The sequence below is a fragment of the Branchiostoma floridae genome, chromosome 1 (genome assembly GCF_000003815.2).
Source record: "Branchiostoma floridae strain S238N-H82 chromosome 1, Bfl_VNyyK, whole genome shotgun sequence".
NCBI classification, from domain to species: domain Eukaryota; kingdom Metazoa; phylum Chordata; class Leptocardii; order Amphioxiformes; family Branchiostomatidae; genus Branchiostoma; species Branchiostoma floridae.
The window spans coordinates 14,715,499-14,734,221 of record NC_049979.1 but is presented as its reverse complement, the minus strand read 5'-3'; the positions used below and the strand labels follow the sequence as shown (position 1 = coordinate 14,734,221).

Genomic DNA, 18,723 nt, shown 5'->3' with positions numbered 1-18,723 from the left:
TCTGCATAAGCGGCTGCCGCAGTAAATGTGTCTCCATAGCGCGGATAGTAGATCTACTGGTCTATTATAGAGTTAATTATTAGCAATATTGAGTTAATTTTATGGATGACATCCACACGCGCATTGATTTTCGCCTGTTCTCAAAATGAAAGAAAAAACACATGTCTGCCAATAGCAGCCCTGGTGAATCAGAATTCTATACTTGCTAAAGGAATCTGCTCTGCAGGGTAAGGGGGCACATGGTCAGGGTACAAGAATACATTGTATTAGAGAACATTGAAATGGCGTCTCTTACAGTTTTACTGGAGATCAAATGCAATATAGGGGAGGTTTTGGCAAAGGTCAAAGCGACCCTTGCCCAGTGGAAGATCAGTCGCTCCAGTTCCTTTGATGGGTGAGGACACGTTGATTATCGGGGATTCGCCGCAATAAATTTCACTTACTAGTATATAGAAGAAACGCCCCTCATTTTACCATACCTATCACGCCTGTCATTATTGTATGGAAGGAGAGTGCAGATGATTAGACAAACCAGGCCTGAGAAAGAAAGGACTGGATGTTTAGTCCTATCGAGGAGGTTTTTAAAACTCCTTGGTCCGGGGTTAACCGGTTTTAACTTTAGCAGCATTTATTATCATTATTTTTTCGCCCTCAAGCATAGTTTTGGGGTCTCCAGAGGATGTCATCCATAAAATGAAGCCAGTGTGGCCTATAAACCGAACAACAACAGATATTTTGAGGGAAATGGATAGACTATGTAGGACTACGGACATCCCACTTTATATGATTTCGTGGGTTCATGACTTTTGGGTTTGATAAATGCCGCCACAGATAGTTTCTTCGTCAAGATACCGCCGTGGTACATATCTAATGTTAACTATATTCTTCTATAATCAAGGTCGTGGCTCTGAATGCCATGTAAGGTCATGTAACGTTTTAAACGTTATTATATAAACATGTTAATGGCTTGCCGTGTACGTGTAAAAGTTAGTACGCAAGGCTGAGCACGCCATCACGCGGGACTTTCCAGGTGTCTCACCCTGCATCCGTCATGACTTGCGTTTCCAGGTAATCAGTTTCGCGCTCGAGTTGTTTTGCACAAGACAAATGCGTAGTTGGCAGAAGGTGGGGACAGAAAATGACTCACGGCTCCACCTACAAGGGGATTCCCCCTATCATGTATTCAAAACCCCACCTTATCATTGGTCATAAGAGTCATGTGATATACTTCCACGTGTTTATTGGTCGAACACGCGAAGGGGAATCCCCCACCAAAATTTTCCCAGTCTGGTCACATAAAATTCACTGCGTGGCGGTTGCGCATGTTAGTTTTTCACCGTTTTCTCGCACGAAGAGACCACAGCCGCATTTGATCTCGCATTTGTCGTATCTTTAGACTATCTAGAGTCGTTCTGACCGCAACTGTGTCACACTCGAGCCGAGTTTTGGACGTTTGTACGAGAAAACCAGCAGTTGTTGACCGTCTGCCATTTTCGTCTCTGAAATTTGTTTCAACATGGCTACGTTGGATTGGGACGTGGAGACTGACAGTGCGCCTGGCTTGGACGAAATCAGACCAGAAGCTAGGAAATTGATGAACCTATCCGTGGATACGGACAGATTTGATTCAGCTTATGAGTCTGTCGGTGACAATTGTCTCTCACAGGACTTTCAGAAGTGCTCGCTCCACTCGTCCGAGGACCAAAGTCCACAGCCCGCCCTGGTGGGAAGACCAGAGGAAGTGGTGGAGAGGTTGCAGCCGACACAGAGTGAGGAAGAAACCAGCAAATCGTGCCAGGAAGACACAGAAGATGACTGTATCGAACCAGACGAGGACCCCAACGAGGAACTACGGGAGAATTTGGCGAGAGAAGCCTTCTGCCAGGACCAAGACGGTGACACGTATGTAACAAATTTTACCCACGTCACAATTTTTCATAATTGGTGAACTGCTGGAGGCAATACTAGCGCGTTTCCCCCGTTTGTTTTAATCAACGTCCTTATTTTCAAATCTATCGTGTGTCTTAGACAACTTGAAGAACACTAAGGCAAAAAAATCATTTTCGCACTCATTTCTTGGTGCGCACTATCTGTCCGCTCTAGGGGGTAGAGCGTTACTCAGGGACTTTCCCAGGTTATTCACCCCAACAGTCCAGAATTCTTCCTGCGCACTTCAAAAGAATCACGCGCTGCCTGCGTGATCACTTGTTGTTTGCAAATGTTCAATGTCTTTTACAAATGTTGTTACAGAACGCTTCATATGGGGGTGATCCACAGCAGACCAGACGTAGTTGACAGAATGTTGGAACTTGCGCCCTCCCCAGACCACCTGGACATCAGAAACCACTTACAACAGGTGAGGCAACCTGGTCTGTGTCACGTGACCTGATTGGCAAACAATAAAGCCATTCAGTCTGTGCTATTTAGCAGGAGTGGCTTGCTTTCCCGCCAGCCTACGAAGTTAATAGCTATTATTGTAGTAGTAAGTTTACACATTCACCCCAAATCAAAGTTTCCTCCATAAGATTTTCATGCTTATGGTGTTTGAAAGAAGCTGCAAAATTTGAAGCTGTTTTCTGAGGCCAATGCAAACCCACAAGTACTTACCAGAATGAATTTAAGAAAAAGTTAACTACACAAAACATTTTTTCATTCCAAAAATGTATCGTAGATACTATTTTGTGTAAATGTTGCAACTTTCAGCAACATAGTTAACCTCTGCCTTGTTCTCAGCAGACTCCATTGGCCCTGGCGACAGTGACAGACCAGCCTGAGGTGGCCAGACAACTGCTGGTGCACGGTGCCTCGCTTGACATCCCTGACAGGAATGGGCGCACACCCCTTCACCACGCCTGCCTGAGGGGCAATGGCAGTCTGGTACAGGCACTCACCACACCAGTCAGCTCCACAGAGGTGAAACACAGGCACCTGGGCCAGCTTCAGAGGATACCACAGAACCTGGAGCAGAGGGACTATGAAGGTGAGTTTTTTAAGTCATGGATTAAAATCTGCAGCTAGTCTTATGCCCTAAAGTGAGATGTGAAAATACTTCCTCTTCATGGAAGAAAAAATTATAGGTAGTGCAATGCACCTTGTAATGAGGGTATTCACCTCTGGGGATTCCCCTAATGTCACCTGATCTTGCTGAATTGTAGACTTTGGAATGCTGACTCATGAAGGGATAAAGAGAAGTGTTGAAAGTGCTAGTGACTAACTTCTCAATCTCAATTTAACTTCTTTTTCTTTGTTGTGTAGGTTTCACGTGTCTGCATCTGGCTGCCTCTGAGAGACACTACGACATTGTCCAGTACCTGGTTTCTATTGGTGCAGATGTGAATTCACAAGTAAGTACCTTTCACCTCCCTTTGTTGGTACTGACATGATATTGCTTAATGAGTCATGCCTGCAGTGAGTCAGATATTTGCCTAGAAGTGAACATTAGTTGAAAAAAAATAGATAACCGACACTTATAGATATACTTGTGCATGTTTTTCTGGTTGCCCTGGACTAAAGAAGTCCCTGGGACTTCCCCCATATTGTGAAAGTGGAACTTGTCCAGGCTAGTTTGGACTTGCTTCTGCCTTGTTTGCTCAACAACTGCTGAGCTTTCAAAACTATGGGAATCCCCACCAAAGATAGAAGAGATTGGATTCATTTTCCTGGGACATCCCCACTTTGCCATTAGGGGGTTAGACTCACTTCCTCTTTTTGTATTCCCCTATGCAATGGTCCTAGTTACATGTTTGGACAGAGGTGTTTGTCCATCATCACTTGAGTTCCTGTTTTGTCACTCACATATGCAGAGGTAATCTCCAAGCAGATCCTACGATAGCATAAGATAATATCAAAAGCCGGCAGAGGAGTAAAGCCGGTTTAGGAGTGTGTTTCGCTACATGGCAAATGGAGACCTCTTGGCTGACTACTCTTTGGCCAGTTTGGTACTATCTTATGCCATTGCAGGATCTGCTTGGAGATTAATGCAGAGGGTGCTTTCCCAATATAGCAGTATGGGTAAAAAAAGTCCCCAGTACATTTTCTCAGTTCTGCTGGACTTTGCCATCCAAAATAGTATGAAGTATAGAAATTGTTATGCAATTCTGTTATGTACTCAGTATTTCCTTTTTTTGTGTTGACAGGATGGTAAGAGCGGCCGCACAGCCCTGCACCATGCGGTGGAGAGGAATGACATACAGATGGTGAAGGCGCTGCTGTTTGGATGCGGGGCGCAGGTGGACACACAAATGTACAACAGCTGCACTCCGCTGCACCTGGCTGTGGGGCGAAGGCACCAGGAGATCACCTCCTTCCTCATACAGGTGTGTGGGACAAAATTTATTAACACATTGCATGCCATTCTCAACTTCCCAGTTTTATCTCTTACTTGTTCTTTCCATAGCTGTTTCAATCAATCAGGTGGTCAACACCTGTTGGAGTACCTGTTTTCATAAAATATCTCTTATGCCATATTTGTACATCCATTCTTACCCCATACTCTGTCCATGACATAGGCTGGCGCCAACCCCAACCTGTCAAACACAGAGGAGGACACACCACAGGACCTTGCTGCAGGAGATGATGACATCGCCTCCATGTTGTATGATGACATCAGGATTGGGGGACAGCCTGTCCACTTGGACATGTGAACATGTTCAACTTAGATGCTCTGAAATGAGAAACAGAGACTGATTTAGGATGTGTTGTACCAGACTCACCAAGTTCATATAATGAGAATTTTGTACAGAGCAAAATTAGTTCTGTGATTCTGTGTAAAGATGTTTGTAGGTGTGTTTGAAACATTATAATACATGCTCAGCACATGAAAGACGTCTGTGGGAGAGATTGACTAAATAGCTTCAGTCCTTGAACTATCGCCAGGGATACATAGCTGTGTAAATAAGGCAGTCAGTACAGAATATGACTAAGGGAGGCTAGTCAGTCCTTCATTATGAAATTTGAACCAGCATACTGTACTTTATGGGACCAAGTCAGTCACTTTATTCTTTGTATATATAGTGATAATACAAATGAAACTTTTTACTACACTTGGAAAGACAGGTGAAATGTGATGGCTGTGCACCAACTGAGGAAGAGTTATCAGATTCATCTTAGCATACTGCCAACTTGATAGAAAAGTTCATAGGTATTTACATGATAGCTATAGAAGGGAAGCTTGAAAAGCACCCTGTCATGTACCAATGTTAGACATCAGTATCTCTAATGATTACAAGTTTCAGTCTGTCAATGTCACAAACAGAGGAATGACTGATGACAATATAATGGTCTGATCAGAATTTCTGTAACGTTAATGTTTTTTTTTTTGGGTGACTTGCTTGCTTTTCTTTCTACAATTGTATCTTCACAATTTTCATTGAAACATGTAAATACCATTTTTAGGTGAATGACTTAGCCAGACATCATCATCAGACATAGCCAGAGAATCACTAGAAAGATAAACTCTGCTCTGTATTAGCTTACAAAACTTAGGATGGATTTGGTTGAATCTATGATGAAACTTCTTGGTGTATTTAATGCATATCTTGACTGGAATTTTTTAGTGTACAGTGACTGTCTTGAATTCAACTTCATTGGTATTTCCATGATTTGTTACCTTTTTGAAAAGGAATTAAAAAAAATAAAGCTGAGTATGTCTATGTGTATTGTTTAATACCAGCAGTCCAGCACATCTATAGTTGGAGTGAAGGTTCAGTTTTCTACTGTGTCACAAGGACACTAGACGTTTAGTTGTGCATGGAAAAATCCACAACGACTCCAGATGCTGCTACAGTTCCTATTCCTTCATTTTATGTACGGAACCTCTATGAGGAGCTAGGAAAGTGAGTCATTCTGTGATTTTTCCTGATCAATCAGGCAAATGCACAGTCACACACATCCACAAATTGTGCATGGACAGGTCCCAAGTAGCTAAGCACGAAATCAGAAGATGAAACCAAAACTTCAGACATGTGCAAGGCTTCAAAGGCAAGGTAGTTAAATTTGACTTTACTATATGCCTACCTGATTGTATTGTATACTACTGTCCAATCAATTGTATGGCTTCAGTCAGTCGTGTACGTCGATTTTCAGTGTTATTTACATTAACTGCCTTTCTAAAACCAGACGTATACATCGACGAAGTTTAAACCTCACAGGCAAGCAGAGTCATACATCTGCTAGCTTGAAGATCGTATTAAGGGAGTGATCCCCTTTCCATTCAGTAACTTCACTTTTATTAGAGCAAAATGAGTCATATAGATAAAGTTTTGACAGAAGTTCAAATTCTCTCCTGACAGGCCATGAGACAATACCGAGAAAAGTGGAAAATCCCGCACTCAGATAACCGGGACTCGCCACTGACTTATCCTCCCGGGGTGCCAGCGCCCCTGACAGGTGGTGCCAAGCAGAGGTTGGTGGGGGGGAAATCGTGACCTTTTCCTTATGCCATATTTATCTATCAGCCTCCCACCAACCCCACCAACGACATATAAGGAAATGGTCATGATTTTGCTGGTGAAAAGCGCCAAGCTTGAAAATGCCCCATTTTAATAGTATTATTTACTATCCCGGTGTCGCCCGCCGCGGCCAATTGCAACATTCAGTGCACTCCATAAGTTCCCTTGTCCGACCTGTGCGCTTCTCACTGGGTGATTTTTCACCAGGGGTAGGTAGGAGTTGGATAATGGATGTGGATTGGGCAAGCTAGGAGGTTTCTTGGTTTGCAGAAACTTTATGATAAGGTTAACGTTAACTATGGCTGGCCATATTAAGCGTTACACCTGTTAACCGACGAACGCTGTTGTTATGTTTTCAAGTTAACCCGAAATGACTGTGATATGGCTTAACGTTATATGGAGTGTAGGTGATACTAGTACTCGAAATTATGCAAATGATGCTATGATGAATTTACCGCGCATTACCATGCCTTTTTTCAACGAATTGAAACGGTTTGCCATCGTGAACGCAAAATGCAAACCGTTTACTGTCGAATTTTGAGGCCAAACGGATAAAACTATTTGGATTTTTGACTTACGTCAATCAGATTTGACATAATGAATATCAGCCGAACTGAACTGACTTTTCCACAAGCAGACACTATTAAGTCACTATTCAACTTAAAGCAGAGGTTTTGGTCATGGGAGAGTAGTGGCAGATTTTTCGTGGAAACTTCGAGATTCTCATGTCCACACATTGAGTCGACATAAACCTTCTCTACCATGGCGGAAGGTTTGCAGAAGAAGGTGGGTTACCTTACGGCTGCCTGAAGCTTTGTGCAGCCCGGAAGAGAAATTAAGGTTTTGGGAATACTGTTAGTGTTACTAGTGTTAGAATATTGTGACCAAGGAGGTGACCAGTTTATAATACCAGTTGCTCTGACTGTCATGTGACTCATGTCAATCATGACAATCCTATAACTCACATTCTGTTAGGGTCAGATGTTTGCTGCAATCGTTTAACACGATGCATATGTTACCACTGCATAAGAAACCCGAAATGTTGGGGTAACATACACATCCGATGAGCCAATATCTCTATGGCATTGTTTCTGGGTTTCTGGCCACGAGGCAAGTGGTCACGTGCGTCATGACGCACCAGCCAATGGCAATGCTCAGATTAGAAATAAATTATAATATGCTAATTTCCGTGGAAACTTCGAGATTCTCATGTCCACACATTGAGTCCACACAAACCTTCTACCATGGCGGAAGATTTGCAGAAGAAGGTGGGTAGAGTACTAGTTTTATCGTGAATGATACGGGGCCCAAATGTACGATCTGCTTTCCTAGTTTATTTGGTCGGAAGCCGGTGAGAATTTTACCGCTGTGCCAGTTTTGTGATTTTAGACTTCACTCCGTCCAGCTCCGTTCGATCTGAACAGGGAAGTGGGGAGGGGGGCGACCATGCTAGCCACGAGCCAAGCGATCTCTGGAAACATGTCAAGCTACTAGCAGCTTCAGCCTTTAACAACGCATATATATGTTTTAGATTTCATCGGATCGTAAACAACACGAAGTTTACTTGATAGTGGTAGAAGAAATGGTGATTTGCTTGTTCTTTTCATAATTTCAATTACTGGTTTCACTTTCGCCGTGTGTGAAACGTTAGTGACATTTACATTAGCGTGTGGGACTACTCCCGAATGGCAGGCATACTGACATGAATGGTTTACTGTTCAAGGAAATTGTTTTGTCACGAATCAACTTTGCATACTTACTGTAGGAAACTTCCGCACTCCAAACGATAGAATGCTTTTTATTTGAAGAAGTTAGCAATAACAACACCTTGCTCTCCTGGACCACCAGGCACATGTTTGAGAGTAAAAAAACAAAAACAGGTTGTAACATCCATTGGCATAATACCGGTCGGTTTACTGCAATTTCTCAAGCAATGCTAATTTGGCAAATGATCAACGCATCATTTTCTCCAGTTACATGTTGCTGTTACAGCTTACCTTTGCCACTTCTTCTGTGTAAATTATTTTGTCTCTCTGGTCCTGCTAAAAACATAATATCGTAATTGGAACACACCGCGGAATTGCACGGAGAACGGGCGCGTGGTTGGAAGGGGGTGCACTATACCGGTCGAACGAAACACGGCACAATTAACTGCCGCTATGTACCTTTATTCATCCTCTGTTGTTCCTTTCTTTCCTGTTAGTAGTTGCACAAAACAAAAATCTGCATGAGCATACAAAAAGTCATGAGAAAATGGGCGTATACTGACAAGAATTTTCATTTAATTTTGGTCCGTCACAACCGCTATGACGTAAAACTTTACTGCTGGCCGTAGCATTAAAAATGGCGGGAAAATGGTGGCGTACGTTCAATTTGACCCATTCAGCCGTAGATCCGGGCTATTATGCAACGGTTCCTCACACTTTTACACGAGTTGTAGGTCACCAAACTAAATTCAAGATTGCTGTTGAATCATGCTCGTCTTGTGCCGTGAGCACATGTGATTATTATCTGCAAATCTGGCGATGAACGTGACAGTGTGTTTGTCCCACGACGAGCTCGCCTGCCCCGAAAATGACCTGAAAACTTTTGGCCTTGTTGTCTTCGAATGCATTGTTATCGATGCTTTGTAAATTATGTATTGGACACCTAGATGTCTGAAGTGTGCATACCTCAGAAATAACTATTGTAGCATGTGTAGATCTCTTTAAGTTCCACTATTTTTAATCGACCGGTATAAGGCTTATGACCGGTATTATGCCAATGCATGTTATATCAGCAAAATAATATAATCTGCAAAGCCGTTGTAATTCCTAGAACATAAAAAATCAGCCATAATGATGTAATGATTCTGTGAACAAACTAGAATTGGAGGGTCTTGTACTCATAAGTTAATAATGGTCATAATCAGTTTACTGATGAAAAAGAACTGTCTTGATCTTTAGCTCATAGAGGACTAGAAGATAGGCTTAATTGTGTCTCCTAACTTAATTTAGTCATAGTGCCTTTAAGACTAACGCCATGTGATCCACCTTTTTTTTACATTTTGATGACAGTTTGTCTGTATGTTGTTTCCTCAGGTAGCAGAGCTGAAGGACCAAGGAAACCGTGCTCTGACTTCAGGGGACACTAAGGAGGCGATAAGACTATACGGGGAGGCCATCAAGATAGATCCCAACAACCATGTCCTGTATAGCAACCGCTCTGCTGCACTGGCCAAGGCCTCTAACTATGAGCTGGCCTTGGTGGACGCTAACAAAACAGTCGAGCTAAAGCCAGACTGGGTTAAGGTAAGGAGACTGGTGATCTTGTGTGTTCCTTGTGGTGAATCAGTCATTTTGAAAGGCCACAAACAAATAAGACAAGTAGATGTAGATGGAAACAAAATATGGCTGTGATGTGATTTTTCATGCATGCATGTGTTGTTATTAGTTGTAATTTTACAAACAGGAATCATATAAGAAAAAGAATTGACTGTCAGTTAAAACACCTGTAAACTTAGTAGTAAAGTAAAGATTAGTCTCTTTTGGAATTTCTTTGATCTTTAAGAAGACAAGTTTCATGTGTCTTTATTTTGAACCAAATCCAAGTATGCAAATATGTGCCGAATCTAGAAAGTTCCAATTAGGAATTTGGCAAATCAGGAGGACTACTACTAGTACTAGCAAGGAGGTTAAAGAAACCTCCTTGGTACTAGTGATACCCTTTTACCACGGTATCTGATGCATTTAGTCAAATTAGTGCTTGCTACCGGTAGATGTGTCTATAGATGAGTGACTCATTCTTTGAGTGGATATAAAATCAAGTATGTGTACAGAATATGGAAATGGTTATGTGCCATTAAGTATTAACTGAACTTTCAGTCACATAAAGAATGATAATCTCACATATTTGAGAAGACCTGATCCCCATTGCTAGGAGTAGTAGTAGGAGGAACATATTATCTCCCATCGGGGTACTTAATCAAAAGTTAATGCTCTTTGAACATGATCAAAACCCCTTCCAGTTGTCCCTTAGTGTATTGAGTATTCCCCAGTGTGTTCCTTAGGCCACACCGATTTAATTTCATGGTTCACAGATTCGCTCGCTCCTATTTTTTTGAAAAAGAAATAAAAATAAAAATTACCACTCAGCAAATTTTCACCATTGATAAAACCATTCACCAACTTTCTGGTGTAGCAAATTGGCCTTTATATTATAAGCTCCTTAAAGTGTGGGTACAGGTGCTGTTACTGTACAAAAATAGTGTTTTTGTACTTTTTTCAAGCTGAAAGCTTTTTTTCTTTATGTTTTGGATTAGCCGTTACCTTTACCCCAACCATTTTACAATTTTTATTTTTATTTTAATTTCGCCCTCTCGCTCCATATTCTTTATGAAAAAATCTGTGAACCAAGAAATTAAATTGGTGTGGCCTTAGTGTGGCTTTTCACTGACTGCCTACAAAAATTACAATTGTTGAAGAGGAACTCTAAGCAAAAGGGTTTACTCTGTCTATTTTTGTTGCCATCGCAGCCAAAATACAAGTCATTGTGGAGAAATTTGAGCATCAACAAAAGCAGAGCTGTAACTTTTTTACCTCCCCACTGTTCATTTTCGTTGTTAGATCAGTTGTTTTATGCTTATGAAAAGACATCTTCATCAAATTCAGTTAACGACATTCAGATTTTGGGCACGGACAGGGTGAAATTTTTGTCCCAAGAAGCAGATTTCCATCTCAGGACAGAGGGGTGGGTCCTGGAGACAGCCCTGAACTAAAGACAAATCTATACTATCCCTGCAGGGGTACTCTCGGAAGGGTGCAGCCTTGTCATTTCTGGGCCGATATGAGGAGGCCAAGATGGCATACGAGGAAGGCCTCAAACTGGACCCAGAAAATCAACAGTTGAAGGATGGAGTCAAGGATACACAAGCTCACTTAACAGGTATTTGGATATTTGAAAGTTGGATGAAAAAGAGGACAAAAAAGAATATCATGCTCTAGTGTTGCATGTATACGACCCAACACAATCTTTCCTGCTATCCAATTGTTGATCTTGAGGAAATTAGGACTTTGAAACACATGAAAAAGTTAAAAGAGAAACTTCTGTATCCAACAGGCCCTGCTGGCAGCCAGCCACTTGGTGGGAACCCCTTTGCTGCCCCAGGAATAATGGAGCGGATCCAGAGGGACCCCAGAACCAAGGGCTTCCTGGCACAGCCAGACTACATGGACAAACTCAAGCAGCTGCAGCAGAACCCACAGGCACTCGGGAAGTCAGTGTCCAATTTATTCAAGCATAATTATTAACGTCACCAAGAAAGTTATGTTGTCAGTAGCTACATCAATCTTGTGTAGATAGTTTGAGTAGCTTTTCTGCATTTTATCTTTAAGACTTCAATGAAATTCACCTTGTTGTATTTAAAAGTTCTTAACGAAACTTTCAAAATAAAGAACCTGATTTTCATCCGTACAACTCCAGTATACTGAATACTGATACAAACAGTTGATGAAAAGTGTATTGTCTTGTTCCAGCCACCTTCAAGACCCTCGCATCATGACCACCTTAAGTGTCCTTCTGGGAGTGGACCTTCAGCAGGCAAGGGAGGAAGACATGGACCAGAGATCATCTCCTCCTGCGAAAGACGAGCCTGAACCCATGGAGGAGGAGGAAGAAGAGCTGACAGATGCACAGAAGGAGGTGGGGCATCCTTAACTTTGATTCATCCACACACACCAGGCTAGAAATTAGAAAATACTAGTTGATGTTGTTGGCTAGTTATTTTTATGTAACATTTGATCTGTGGGCAGCAAAATTCAATAAACCAAACCCTAAATACCTTATTCTAATTAGTTCTGGGAGGACTGTAAAGAATTCAGATGTCAAGCTGGTCTATGGAGGTGTCACACATGTTCTATTTGAACTGTTACTTATGATTTCTTGTTCAGGCAAAGGAGGAGAAAAAGAAGGGCAATGAGGCCTACAAGAAGAAGGACTTTGAGACGGCTCTTCAGCACTACGACAAGGCTATAGAACTAGACGCTGATGACATCACCTTCCTCACTAACAAAGCCGGTCAGATGTTTTCTTTGTAGTTCATATCTTAGAAACATATGGAAAATGTGGAAAACATGTGACAAGTCCATATTTACATTCTTCTTGAATGCAACTGTGTTGATTTCTTTAAACTAGAATATTGACAATTGAATTGTATGAAAAGTTTGTTATAATTCTTGCAGCTGTGTACTATGAGATGGACCGGTTAGAAGACTGTATCAAGGAGAGTCAGAAGGCCATTGAGAGGGGCCGAGAAGTCCGGTCAGACTTCAAGCTGATAGCAAAGTGGGTTTTCATCATTGTACCTTGGATGTGACAGTAAAGCTGTTATGTATGTCATCGTTTTGTGTTGCATTATTGTATGTTAACATATTTGTATGTGTTGGATGTGATTAGCACTTGTGTTTTTACAGTCATTAGCTTGTGTAAGGGCACTTGCAGAAATCATGTGCAGGAGGACGAAGGGAGAAAAAATAACAAGTGGTGGGGGTTTCTGTCTCAACGAAGCTGATATGAGTAAAATATTATATCAAAAGTCAATTCTGATTTTTCAACTACAACAGGGCGTTCTTCCGTATCGGCCAAGCTTACTTCAAGGAGGACAAGTACAAAGATGCAATCACCTACTACAACAAGTCCCTAACAGAGCACCGTACACCAGAGGCCCTGAAGAAGTGTCAGGAGGTGAGGCAAAGGCTGATACAGGCTAGCTTTGTAACTTATGATAAGTGTAGATATCCTTAATCTGTCTTACATTTCTTTTGTACTGTTTTCTTTTCTCACCCTGTCTTTCCTTTAAATGCTGTATTGATATAAACAGATCAGAACAAACATTATTATGTTCATTATTATATTAAATTTCATTTCATCAACTTCCATTTCATCACCATTTCAACTATGTATCACAATGCATCTTTCAATTATGTAAAAATTGTTTTAATTAGTGTTCCTTTATTCACATGTATAAATTAGACAAATTCCAGTCTTTTATGTTATTTATGATTAACTTTTAGGTACAGAATGAAAAAACTGTGAACCTTCAATTTTATAAAGGCTGTACATTGGTATCTTTTAGGCTGAAAAGCTGCTGAAAGAATACGAGGCAAAATCGTATGTCGACCCAGAGAAGGCTGAAGAGGAAAAGGCACTGGGCAATGAACTCTTCCAGAAAGGTGCAGAAACATCTGATGGCCAATAGGCTTTTCCCCATCATTTTTATCACTGAGGAACATGATTTTTTTTAACTTAGCAAATTATGTGGGAAGAATTTTCAGCAATGAGGTCAGCTTAAGAGCAGCTTTTTAGATTTGCATGCCCAACCTGAAGGATGTAAAATAATCATGTTCAAAGAGTTTTAGATTGACTAAGAATATGTTGCAAACATCTCTGAGAGATGTAGATGTGTGTCTCCCTGTTGAAAAGGACAGAGTCCAGTATAAATTTTGAACACATACTACTACATAAAAACGGTAAGTATGTTCTTATGACAGAGACTCTCATACTATGAGAAAAATAGAATAAAATTCATATATATATATATATAAATGGGGTATATATATAATATGTATATAATGCCTTGATGGGGTATCTGGTGATGTCATAGAATTGATATCTTGCCAAATGGTGTGACTGGAGCCTAGCTCCAGATCCTATGATAGTTGATGTTCTTTTCATCAATTTTTATGTTTTATTGTTACAGGGTCATAAACCAAAGACATTTGATGCATGTTTTTTTATTTCTGGGTTACTCTGTGCCTAACCTGAAACTTGAAACATGCACATAGTAGAGTCAACCTTAAGAACTGACGTTTACTTGCAATTTACAGTCTTTTACCACTACTCCCTGGTTGAGACTGTAGCAGCATGTAACAATAAACATTATCTTGTCAATACGGGTCTTGTGATTTTGTGGCTGACACTGTTGACAGATTATACAGTCATATGTAGTATCTTCTTTATTTCCTCTTATGAAACAGCAAGTCTCTCCCTGTAAATTTTCTTTCAGTTTCAGTCATTAATCTGATTTATCAAACTTGTTATCATTCACATGCTACACCTTAAAGTGTATACAGCATATGTGCAGTGAAGCCCCTTCACATTCTTCATACAAGTTTCTTACCCATAACAGGCTTCAAGTAGTAGTGACAACATATTTTGTATTTGAACAGTACTACGTAATTTTCACATTCATTCAAACCCTCAACTACCTTTTCTGTTGTGGCCCTACCAAAAACTGTGAAAGAGGCTTGAGCAGAATCTGTGTACCATAATTGAAGGTTGGTTTCCCTGTTTGGTAGGCGACTTCCCTAACGCTGTCAAGCACTACTCGGAGGCGATCAGGAGAAATCCTGGCGACGCTAAACTGTACAGTAACCGGGCAGCCTGTTACACCAAACTGGCTGCTTGGGAGCTGGGCATAAAGGTAGAGTCTTCCTCTCTACTGGTTTAACTTTGTTTTTGTGTGAGCTGCAGTGAGATCAAGCATTCTTCCCTTCTCCCTTTGCTGCATGCCAGGTGACTACCCTAATGCCTTGAACCATTACTCTGAGGCCATCAAGAGAAACCCAGAGGATCCCAAGTTGTTCAGTAACCGAGCGTTCTGCTATACAAAACTGGCGGAGTGGCAGCTTGGTATTAAGGTATCGCCACTTTGACTGTAACATCCCCGACGGAGATGGGCACAGCTTCTTTAACCCAACTCATAATTTATTTTGCTCTGCATTTTATGCTGCCAGTGCATACATTGTAGCATGAGACTGCATCAATGTGGATAGTTTGCTGTGTGATTCTTCTTTAATTTCCTGCATGTGCCACTGACTGTAATATCTCTGATTTGGTGGTGCAAATGAAGAAAATTAACTATTTGCTTTTTTCTTAGGACTGTGATGAGTGTGTACGATTGGATCCAAAATTCTGTAAGTTAAAGACACTTTTCACTTTACTTGTAGGCTTTTTGTCCTTGCATCAGTTAGTGTGTGATCAGATGTAGTAATTTTTATGGCATTGCTGGAGTAGAGTTTTCATGTAATCTTGCGTGTTAGGCACCAAGACACCAACATTTTTGACATTTTTGCATTGAACCATCATATCATTGCTCAATAACATAGACATTTTCACAAAGATGCTCTTCTGGTGTTACTGATGGAACCATGAAAAATTTTACTTTCAGTTCTTGATTCTTTGTACCAGCTAATAAGTAAAATGGTGACTCTTGAAGTTATTACATCACAATGAGCATGGCAGCTGGTGTGGAACATTGCACTGCAACTCTCAAAGAACATTCTTCTGATTATCTGGTGGGAAGAATTAACATCTGAAAGTATGGTTTTTGATGGTTTGATGTTCAATGATATCAGAAGAGTTTAAATTTGGGGTAGATATTTATGTTCATTGAAGTATTCTCTTTTTGTTACAGATACTAAGAAAATGTTGTATTTTGGTGTCTCATACCACTTCAGTATAATCATGTCTGTGATTTGCTTGTTTGTGACAAGAGCAGCTTTGTTAGAGTACTATGTAATTTTTAGTCATGTTCCTATGGCCTGCTCGTTCACTGTCTGTATTTCTGTGTGTGCCAGTAAAGGGATACCTCAGGAAAGGGGCAATCTTACAGGCCATGAAGCAGTGGGGGAGAGCACAGGATGTCTACTCTAAGGCACTAGATATTGAGCCAAACAACCCGGTAAGTTTGATTTTCCCTTGCCACATAGCTAATTTGGGTAATGTTTTGATGTTATCAAACTAACTCAAATGACAGAAGAAGTTGCTTCATAGCAATCTCAGTTTTAGGATATGGTACCAAGAATTGTTGGGGGGACAGGTGGGAGCCTCACTTTAAATTAGCAAAACAATTTCCCAGGAAAGTTGCACCTCTGGCTGGGAAGAATTGATTCCTTCATGATCCCTTCCTGCCCAGTACAAATTACATGGAGTAATACCTTTTCCCATCTGTGCCCACAGGAGGCAAATGAAGGCTACAAGAAATGTCTCCAGACCATGAGCCAGGATCCAGAGGAAATCAAGAAACGTGCCATGGCGGATCCTGAGGTCCAACAGATCATGAGTGATCCAGCAATGAGGGTGATTCTAGATCAGATGCAGAATGAACCTGGGGCTCTAAATGAGTAAGTATTGATCATAGTTAAATGGGGAATTTTCCTATTAAATATCCTAAGGATATTTTTTTTTTGCTCATGTACCTTTGCTTGTTTGCTTGTTTGTTTTTTTTTGCTTGTAAACAGAATAACAAAAAATGCTTTTATCCTATGTGTGGCTAGGTCTTGACCATGCCAAGCAATACATTTACCTGTAGCAGCATTGTTTGTATCAAATCTGCAATCTTCTATAGGGAATTATGCTGATGCCTCTGACATAATATTCATGTACTCATCATAAACATTCCTATTGTTCACAGTCATTTGCAGAACCCAGAAATTAGGGCCAAGATTCAGAAGCTCATGGAATCAGGGTTAATCCAGATCCGTTAGCCTTTCTTCAGGCACTGCTCAGAAACATAAAGGACTCACCAAGGGGCCTACAGATCCACCTGCCAGTCACAACCTTCAGCTAGTCACCAAGGACAGGGTCAACCACTCTGTGCAACTCACAGTCTTTGCACAAGTATCAGTGTGGTGGAGCAGGTCCTTGGGCATCAGTTTACCACTCAGAAAAACTGTAGTGAATTTTTCCTTAGTAACCAAGAGTAGGTACCTGTGCATTGTAGATGTAATATTGATGTTGAACATAGATGTAACTTAATGTTTTATTTGCTGGAAGTGTCTAAATGTTCCCAAACCTGTCTGGTACATGTATATGGGCTCTCGTAGCCTGTCAAAGATTGAGCCCACATTGATATGAAGTCAATAGAAAAAAATAACTTTACTTCTGGTAAGAGCAAAAGAATTGATTCATAGAGCAATTGAGCACTAAAATTTGTTTGTTATGAATATATTGAAATTTCATTTATCATGTCTGGAAAAGAAGAAGACAGTATGGTGCCAACCTTAATGCTGTCATGGATGTTTGTTAGAAGTACTACTATTCATTAGGTGCATGTTGGACGTTTGTATGCATGTACTTTGTACTTTTAGATTGCAGTATGAATCTAGCCTCAAATTTAAGAATATGTTTATAAGAGCTAACAGGACTTGTACTTGAAAATAAATACATTGAGTTGCACAAAATATTGTCAGATGTTGATAGGTGATGTACAATAAGATGAAGTGAGCATTGCTCCCATAGCTTTTGTCTGTTCTGTCTTAAAGGCTGTGCAAGTTATTACATGTGTGGTAGCTTTGTATACAGGCTTTCCAAATTATTATTTTGGAGTTAATTTCAATACCTTTTTGACAGGGACCAGGCCCTTTTTCCGACCCCTAGTCCACATGAAAATTCTAAGAACATGTTGTCATTCCTCGTACGCTAATAGCTTCTATGCCCTTGATATGTAGCACGACTCAGGCCAAGTGTGTAGATTTGAAGATGTCTTTGGTGTCTCACTAAATCACACACTGTACCTCTGGTATGAATATCAACACTCAATACCTCTGTCCTTGGAATAGTAGCCTGGCTACATGAAAGGCCTGTCTTTCTAACAGGTAACATCCAATTTTCCACCAATGCTTCAGCCTTCTGACAGAACCTGTCAGTGTTTGTTAATGACCATCTTTAATTGAACATATGGTTGTTAATGTTGATTTTAGGATGCCTGCTGTAGAGACTGATACCTGTAAGATGTTTGCACTAACTTTACTATGACATAAGCATTGTCCACCATGCTGGGGGGTTAAATGGGAAGCTGTCAGGTAAATTTTAATCTGTACATATAGTTACAATCTCATGAAAATGCATCATTCATGTGCAAACTTGGAGGTCTGATCTTTCCAGGTTTCACTTCACCTCACCGGTCCCATAGCCTCACAGGCCGTAGGGGCAGCAATGCCATCAACATAAGTTTTCCAGCAGGTCCAAAATACACTATACTTACTAGACAATGTTTCTTAATTTGTATGCAGTAAATATTGTAGGATAGTTCTTTTTGCATAGTCCCATACAAGAATCTTAAAAACCTGGCTTCGTCACTTTCTCTTAGTGATGTTACATTCATGAACAGCAGCTTTTATAAAGTTCAACAATAAAGAGTAATTTGATGCAAGATGATTATATTGGCAGTCCTTTCTTGTGATTTGGATGAAAATGATACCGAAGACAATAAATGTGACATGAAATTTGGACTGGG

At 40.7% G+C, this 18,723-nt stretch overlaps 2 protein-coding genes across 5 annotated transcripts; both read left to right on the top strand.

Annotated features, from left to right (window-relative positions):
• Positions 1-1,261: 1,261 nt before the first annotated feature.
• Positions 1,262-5,643, top strand: LOC118411612 (NF-kappa-B inhibitor epsilon-like). Of its 2 annotated transcripts, none has more exons than XM_035814081.1 (6): positions 1,262-1,902; positions 2,251-2,356; positions 2,734-2,980; positions 3,256-3,344; positions 4,137-4,316; positions 4,509-5,643. In XM_035814081.1, exons 1-6 carry the CDS (start codon positions 1,517-1,519, stop codon positions 4,641-4,643), a joined length of 1,143 nt encoding a protein of 380 aa, XP_035669974.1. In that variant the 5' UTR covers positions 1,262-1,516; the 3' UTR covers positions 4,644-5,643. The 2 variants fall into 2 exon arrangements, with proteins under 2 accessions (XP_035669974.1, XP_035669982.1); XM_035814089.1 differs by having other exon boundaries at positions 1,264-1,902; positions 2,737-2,980.
• A 1,553-nt stretch (positions 5,644-7,196) lies between these two features.
• Positions 7,197-18,723, top strand: LOC118414473 (stress-induced-phosphoprotein 1-like). 3 transcript variants are annotated; one of them, XM_035818542.1, is made up of 14 exons: positions 7,197-7,235; positions 9,530-9,739; positions 11,231-11,372; positions 11,547-11,703; positions 11,963-12,128; positions 12,377-12,503; positions 12,668-12,770; positions 13,049-13,169; positions 13,561-13,657; positions 15,000-15,124; positions 15,364-15,400; positions 16,064-16,167; positions 16,446-16,609; positions 16,900-18,723. In XM_035818542.1, exons 1-14 carry the CDS (start codon positions 7,212-7,214, stop codon positions 16,970-16,972), a joined length of 1,650 nt encoding a protein of 549 aa, XP_035674435.1. In that variant the 5' UTR covers positions 7,197-7,211; the 3' UTR covers positions 16,973-18,723. The 3 variants fall into 3 exon arrangements, with proteins under 3 accessions (XP_035674435.1, XP_035674427.1, XP_035674445.1); XM_035818534.1 differs by lacking the exon at positions 7,197-7,235 and adding an exon at positions 7,560-7,717; XM_035818552.1 differs by lacking the exons at positions 7,197-7,235; positions 15,000-15,124 and adding exons at positions 7,560-7,717; positions 14,783-14,907.